At 36.0% G+C, this 7,590-nt stretch overlaps 3 protein-coding genes across 3 annotated transcripts in view; 1 reads left to right on the top strand and 2 right to left on the bottom strand.

Moving 5' to 3' along the window:
- Position 1: 1 nt before the first annotated feature.
- On the top strand, positions 2–2,818 carry LOC107478985 (uncharacterized; the record flags this gene model as incomplete). The annotated part of the gene is made up of 10 exons (XM_016099139.3): positions 2–49; positions 278–294; positions 400–484; positions 599–808; positions 1,142–1,264; positions 1,370–1,427; positions 1,552–1,625; positions 1,717–1,805; positions 1,892–1,964; positions 2,319–2,818. Coding segments are annotated over 9 exons (774 nt in total), but the record flags the coding sequence as incomplete, so codon positions are not given.
- Positions 2,819–2,820: 2 nt separating this feature from the next.
- Positions 2,821–4,540, bottom strand: LOC107478863 (uncharacterized). Its single transcript, XM_016099014.3, has 2 exons — positions 3,652–4,540; positions 2,821–3,546 (listed from the first exon to the last, which is right to left on the bottom strand). Exons 1-2 carry the CDS (start codon positions 4,431–4,433, stop codon positions 2,886–2,888), a joined length of 1,443 nt encoding a protein of 480 aa, XP_015954500.1. The 5' UTR covers positions 4,434–4,540; the 3' UTR covers positions 2,821–2,885.
- An 819-nt stretch (positions 4,541–5,359) lies between these two features.
- Positions 5,360–7,590, bottom strand: part of LOC107478984 (elongator complex protein 3) — a 3,815-nt gene continuing 1,584 nt past the window's right edge. The window contains exons 3-9 of the mRNA XM_052258270.1: positions 7,475–7,590; positions 7,212–7,386; positions 6,675–6,841; positions 6,306–6,525; positions 6,121–6,192; positions 5,892–6,065; positions 5,360–5,735 (exon numbers count right to left, since the gene is read on the bottom strand). The exon at positions 7,475–7,590 is cut by the window's right edge and continues 39 nt beyond it. Of these exons, the coding sequence (XP_052114230.1) occupies positions 5,577–5,735; positions 5,892–6,065; positions 6,121–6,192; positions 6,306–6,525; positions 6,675–6,841; positions 7,212–7,386; positions 7,475–7,590 (1,083 nt within the window). The 3' untranslated portion in view covers positions 5,360–5,576. The remainder of the gene's footprint in view (positions 5,736–5,891; positions 6,066–6,120; positions 6,193–6,305; positions 6,526–6,674; positions 6,842–7,211; positions 7,387–7,474) is intronic.

Below are 7,590 nucleotides of genomic sequence, written 5' to 3'. Positions count from 1 at the left end.
ATTTATTGTTCGTGTTTCTTCATCCAGTTCACCCATACATCCGAACCAGGTAAGTAACCAACCTTCTCTGATTGTTGCTTCTATGTCTTTCCGCTCAGCTCAAAAAGCTTCAGCTTTTCAAAGAAGAATCAATTTAGGGTTCACTTTCAACTTTCCTGATACAATATTTGATTGAGTTAGCTTTAATCTATATGAAAATCACAGTGACCTTGATTTTCAGTTTTTGTTATACTGCCAAGAGGTGCAAAATTGACGCTTGAATTTGTTCTTATTTCAGGGATATGCAGATGAAAGGTACTAAAATGGAGCCACAATTAAATTGTTCATTTTTAATATTCAGCCTAATTTAAATGTGGAATATGAATGGTGACCAATTACCATGCTTTTTTATTGATGTAGAATTCTCAAACCGGAACAAGAGCATGTCCATGAAGTGCATTGCTCTAGAGAAAGGAGCAGGGCAGCTAGGAAAGTAATTGAGGAGGTGTGGGAAATTTATTTTTTATTTTTTCAATTCTTGTGAGTTTATTATACTGGTTGTAGTTTTTGGCATATCTTTGTTGATTTTGTTTGCTTTGTTATGTGTGGTTTTTGTTAGTATTTGACACCATTTTTGGAGCAAGAAAACTATCAGCTTTCAAGCAAGTGCAGACTTCACCCTGAAAATGACATGTTTAGGGATCAAGAAGAGCATAAAATTTGCCTAGGCTTTCATGACTGGAAGTGCGGATATTGTAAGAAAAGCTTCCGAGATGAGAAGTTTCTTGATCAGCATTTTGATAACAGACACTCCAATCTTCTCAATTTAGTATGTAGATTCTTTTTATTATTATTATTGTTTTTTTTTTTACCTTTTTTTCGTTCTGCTTCCTATAACTTTAAACTCTGCTGTTTAAATACATTATTAGTCCACTCAGTTTCCATAATTCCATTATATTTGAGTGTGTGCCCTCATTTAATATACTTCTAATATTGGACATGAAATTCATTGTAATCTTTTATGCATATTGTGCTACATATTTTCATTCAAAATTTCATGTGTAAATAACTCGGTTGCAACTATGTAATCCAATTTGGATTTAAATAATTTATAATTGGAAAAGTTTGTTTCTAATTCTTGGGGGTGGGGGTGTATGTACAGAGTGATGGGAAGTGCTTGGCTGATTTATGTGGGGCATTGCATTGCGATGCTGTGATGAACAGGAAGTTCTCTAGAAGCAAGTGTAATCCAGCTGCTGCCACGAGGAATAAACACCTATGTGAGGTTGTTTCCAGTCTCTCTTTCCTTCTAACTTCTTTTCCAAGGGTCTTCTGCTGTTCACCGCAGCATTTAGTGTATGCCTAATTTGTATTCACTTTTTTCTTTCAGAGTCTTGCTGAGAGTTGTTTTCCTGTAAGTGATGGTCCATCTGCAAGTCGTCTTCACGGTATACTTGTGTAAAAAATGTTAAGATTCACTCTTCTGTCATTTGTGCCACTAGAATGTTATTTTTATATGATTGACATCTTTTATTGATTTGTTTCATGTGGCGATTTCCTGTCGGACGGCAGAAATATTTTTACACCAATTTTGTGAGGCCCATACCTGCTCAGGGAAACAGAAACCCTTCTCTAGAGGAGGTAAGGTAAGGACTCATTCCATTTATGTGATAATCACAATGTACGCACACACATATAAAGCTACTCTATATCATGTCATGGTTATTTGCTCTACAGGTACAAAAAAGTATCTTCGTTGTGGTTTCTGGAGCATTGATCTTGGTGCTACTTCCTTTGTTCTATCTTTTCCTTTATCTGGTACAAAGGTATATTCTTTTTTATATTTTTAAGTTTAATTTAGAGTATGTGATTTTCTTTTCTATATTTTATAATGTCATTTGGCAAATTGCAGAGATATGAAGAGTAGTACTCAAGAACTTCGCCGCATCTCAAAAATGGGACGGAAATCAAAGCCATCATGATTGGTAAGATTTATCTCTTTTTTAACTAGTCAAATCTTGGTTGTTATTTAACATTATGGTTAAATTGCTATCAGTTAATGATATCGAACAGGTTGTGACTTCTAGAATTTGATGATCCTGCTGTCACATACATCTATTCGATATGACGATATGGACTGTGTTTTCTTTAATGTGCAACTTTCTCTGCTGTTATACATTGTGCATTTTGAATCAAGCTAAACCTTATAATGCTTGTCAACCCTTCAATCATCCCCATTAGGCCCTAGTCTCTTCCTTCTCCATGTCATGCGCCATCTAATTGCTCTTACTTCACTTAATGAGAACTTCACTCTGTCATGTGGAATTCCCTCACTGCAGGTTTGACACTTAAACAGTTGCAATCATAATAATGATTGACAAGCTGGGAAGATATACAAGCAATGATGTGCTTTGCATGTTTGTGCTAATGAATGAGTTGTGGAGAACAGTGATGGAATTGTGATAAGGAAATCAAACTTGGCTCTGTTTTAAACACAATTTGAGGCGAATTATTGGTTGCAGGATATCAAGCACGAATGGAAGGAAAAATATTTTTTGCAATCGTCATACACGTGTTCATTAAGCCGTTGCCAAGCACAGATCAATATTTATTGATTGACAGAATTGATTACTGTTTGAAATTTGCTGTAACTTGTAATGATGCCTTGTACCTTAAGTTGATTATAATAAACTAGTAATTATTTTTGTTAAGGAGATATGTAACTTGTATAAACAAAACGTTGGTGTTGGTGTTTTGAGACTGAGTAACCATCCACCTCCCATCAAACGCAGAACAATATTGTTGGCACTGTAAAATATAGACATAATTGATTGCTGAATATTATGGGTTATGGTTATAAATAACTTGTGTGATGCTTTAATAGATAATAATAATTCTTCATGCTCTCAAACAACCTCCAAGTGCTGAAGGCAATCCATGCAATTGTCAATAACCCCAAATGCAAGGGATATTAACTCATTTGATAAGAGGAAACCTTCTGGGTCACTTAGCCTTATATAAGCCAGCTTCCTTTCTGTATTTGTTTTATGCAGTAAAGAATTGTTGAGCTCAGCTATCCCCATTGTTCTTCTCTCTTCATCCAAACAAACTACATGTCCACTCTCAACATAAGGTATATAGGCCTCAATCAGTGATGAAACAATAGAGCTCCCAAATGATTCTTCAAAGCACTTCATGTCTAGGCCTCTTGCAGTTCTTAGGGACAGCATCACGATATCTGTGGCCGTGTCCTTAGCATGAATCTGGCCATCGCCGGAGCTATTCACTAATCCATTTTCCAAATTTTCCACAAACTTCATGTAATCGTTCACCTTCTTTGGTCTTGAAAACCTCAACCCACCAATATAACTAGCAGAGCCTAGGCCAAAGGCATAGAAAGGTTTGTTCTTCCAATAGGTAAAGTTGTGCTTGCACTCATATCCACTCTTACCATAGCTGCTGATTTCATAATGGTTATAATTGGCATCACAAAGCATCCTTGAAGCCATCTTATAGAAATCAGCAGATTGTGTCTCGGAAGGCAAAGGGAATTCTCCCGATGTGTACCTGCAAAAATGCTCCGATATTCAGGTTCCAAATCATTACAAGGACAAAACATAACAAAAGCTACTTTCACATTCACAAGTCACAACAAATGTGAGTACTACTTACAAGTTTCCAAATTTTGTCCCCTGCTCAATTTGCAAATCATATACAGAAACATGAGTTGGTTCTGCCTCAATTGTGAGCCTTAGACTTTCCTTCCACATATCACTGGTCTGATGAGGCAGAGAAGCTATAAGATCAATGCTCCAATTCTCAACCCCACATAATTTTACAATATCAATAGCCTCATGAACCTCTTGCACACCATGAGCCCTCCCACAAGACTTCAATAGCTTCTCCTGAAATGCTTGAACTCCCAAAGACACCCTATTCACTCCCAACAACATCACCTCCTTCATCGTCTTAGCATTGAAAGTCCCTGGATCCATTTCCATCGATATCTCTGCATCCTCACTCAACCCAAACTTCATTTTTAAGGCCTCCAGGACCAAAGAAACCAACCTTGGAGGCACGAGGGAGGGTGTTCCACCACCAAAGTAAACTGTTTCAAGGGGTGCCTTGGCATCAAGTTCCACTTGTGTTGCACTGATTTCTCTGCAGAGCCATTGTATGTAGTTTACCACTCGCGGGTCGTCGTCTATTTGGGCCGAGGCGGAACCAAGAGCAACAATGGGGAAGTCACAGTAGTGGCAACGTTTTCTGCAGAAGGGGAGGTGAATGTATGCTGATGAAGGGGTGATGCATTGGTGTTGTTTGAGTGAGACATTTTGTCGAACAAGTGAAGTGCTGTTTGCGAAGGTGTTGATGATTACGTTGGGTGATAGCTTTGGAGACATGGGTTTTGGGACAAGTGCCCAGAAAATGGGAGTGAATGTTGATTTGAGCATGGTGGAAACGTAAGTTGTAGCTACTATAATTTACAAAGTACGAGGTACAATGATTTAGGCACAGGCATGCAGTATCCGAGTCACACAAACATAAGACGTAAATCTTTGTTCTTTGGTGATGTGTTGTATATATAAGAACTTCTCTTCGTTATCATATCATAATTGTCTTAGTTGATTAAATTATTTTAATCTCACCTCGATTAATAGTAAAAATGAGCATACTGTAAAAATCACATAAATAAAACTCTCATAATGAAAAATACCTACTAATAATGCATTTGATATCCATATGATATAATATTAGGTTACAGGTTTTAGATGGGGCAACCCTTGACAGGGACAAACTTGCATGTTGCAATACTAATTTTTCCCTCTAGAAATCGAACGTCTTATTTTTAAATGTATCTTTTAAATAATTATACAAATATTTACATAAAGAAAATATCAAATACAAGATTTGCCACCTATAAAAAAATAAAAAATGGTACATTTTGTCATCATAGATCATTTTGGATGGTTAAAATGACATCCTAAAGAACCATGTTATTAAAAATTGAATCTTTTGGAATCAAAATGATAATTTGTTCTTAATTAAACATTTGATCTAATTTTTCAATTAGTTTTTCATATTTTAAATTTTTTTAATCATATTAAATAATTGTTGGTAGTCCATATAAAAACCAAATAGTACATATTTTATTTTTGAAAAAAAAGTCAATTTAACATATTAAAAGCTTTAACAAAGCCAAACACGGCATTGGGAATTTGTTCAAATGTTCAATGTAATCAAAACTTGTGTAATAATCAACTAATTTAGTTTTCTAAAAGGAAAATAGGGGATTATAAGTAGATATTAATTCTTAGCAGGTACGAAACTAGTTGCAACATAGTTGTGGATTATTATAAATAAAGCAAGAACCTTAGAATTAAAGAAACCAAACAATTTATTAAATTCCAAAAAATATAGTGAACTAAAAAAAAAGTAGTTTCTTAATTTTCAAAATTTGGTATGAAAAAGTAGAGCAAGGGAGGTAGGGAACCTTTATGGACTAGTGAGGGCATTACAATAGGCGTATAACACATCATTTAACACATGCTATGCTACAAAATTACATTAACAAATAGCTATTACTAGTGATTAAATTATACTAGATATTTAACCATGTAAGGCCCTTCAAGCTCATATCCCAGTTTCCTGTAATAATGGCGGGTGCCAACCCCTGAAATTACAGCTATTTTTGTTGATCGGTGTTCTCTTAAAGCAATACGCTCTGCCTCCTCCATTAGAAGCGTACCATAACCCTGTTAACAATCATTTTTATTAGAGAACATAGAGCGTAAATATATCTATACAAGCTAAAGAATTTTTTTTAAAAAGAAAAAAGGGGGAAGATGTTCATTCATTAAGATCATTTAAAAAAGTCTTATTGATGGAGCATATTAGCTTGAGAGCAATACCTGGTGTTGTAGCTTGTCAGCATCCCTCCCATGAACTGGTACAGCAGTTCCATAAACATGAAGTTCACGAACAATAGAACACTTGCCCATTAGCTCTGGGCAAGTAACGTTTCGGCCACATTTTCGCAGTCGTAGAAGACCAACAAGGATATCCTGTTTCAGAGAGTACAAAAGAGATCATCTCTACATTTCAGCAGCAGGAGCAAATTACATAGAGATTATTACAGACACTCGAATGTGTGGTGTATGACGTAAGGATGCCAGCAATAAAATTAGAGGGACTAATTTGGTGGTGAATATCCTACAAAGAAATATTTAAATAAATTTAGCAAACTAATTGTGTCTATAGAACTTTCAAAAGCTTAGTACTCTATTACATAAAATTCTCAAACAAGACTGATTCTATATAATAACCTGGATTCCAGCTTCTCTGGTCCGAACGTCACGACATTTCAATCCCAGGTCTTCCATTCGAGCTAATGCTAGCTCTCTCAGATTTCCTTTCTCAACCCCAGATGTAACCAGAGGCATGGGAATATCCCGTTGAACTCTATAAACACGTGTCCAAGGTGGCACCATAGCAAGAATCCTAGCTATGATATCCACAAGTTGCTCAGGTGGATAATTTCTATACCTAAAATTGCATTCATTAAAATTTTCAGTCTCCAAGGAGAAGAATTTTTTCCCCCTCTAGTTTCCTCAGAAATAAAAATGTACTAAGAAAGAAATTGAATGGTCTCTCTCAAAAAGCTTTCTGAATAAAATAATGCAACTGGAAAATACCTCCCAGTTTTCCAGAGCTCATAAAGTCCAGTTCCACGTATTACAAGTGTAGGATATATTTTAAGCCCATCTGCTCTAAATGAGGGGCTCTCAAAAAACTCCCGGAAACTTTCCATGTCCCTTTCAACACCAACATTAGGAAGATCAGGCATCATGTGAGCAACAACCTACAGCACGGCCAAGAAAGTTAAAGGTAGCCAAAATGGTAGGAACTAGTCAATTTGATAGTATTCATAATCAGCATACTCTATATTTTCAAAGGAAACAATTAACATTCACAATCACCAAGTTGTAACATAGACAGTGGGATTTTTATACTAACATAAATACATATCCAATGCTTATCCAGATCTAGACAAATAGATGAGACATCATGTGTGATTACGTCATAAATTGAAAATCTGAATGCAGGAAAATTTACCAATGAATTTCTATCCACAAATTTGAAACATAAGGGACAAATAAAAGATTAATTAGTTTGGACTGAACTGCCTTGTCACAAAAGGTGATGATTAATATGAGAAACCAATAACAAACCTTGAAACCAGCATCTTTTGCCAAGGAAAAACAATCAGCCACAGCAGCTACTGTATGCCCTCTGTTAGTGTCTCGAGCAACATCCTCATAGGTGCTTTGGACTCCAATTTCCAACCGTGTACAACCATAGGAAAGCATTTGCCGCAAGTGAGGCCCAAGACAATAATCTGGCCTTCTGGTGTATTAAAGAACTCAAATTCATGAGCTACACTAGTACACATACATCTAAAACAATTGCTATAAATATTTAAATGGCAACTTACGTCTCAATTGTCATGCCGATACACTTAGTTGCACTGTGCTCAGAGTATGCAACCGCTTCTTCTACATTGGCAGAAGTATGTCCAGACAAAGCATCATGAAGATTCCTTATGAAGTA

The sequence above is a fragment of the Arachis duranensis genome, chromosome 3 (genome assembly GCF_000817695.3).
Source record: "Arachis duranensis cultivar V14167 chromosome 3, aradu.V14167.gnm2.J7QH, whole genome shotgun sequence".
NCBI lineage: Eukaryota > Viridiplantae > Streptophyta > Magnoliopsida > Fabales > Fabaceae > Arachis > Arachis duranensis.
Note: the sequence above shows the minus strand (reverse complement) of the source record. Positions and strands in the feature narration are given on the sequence as shown.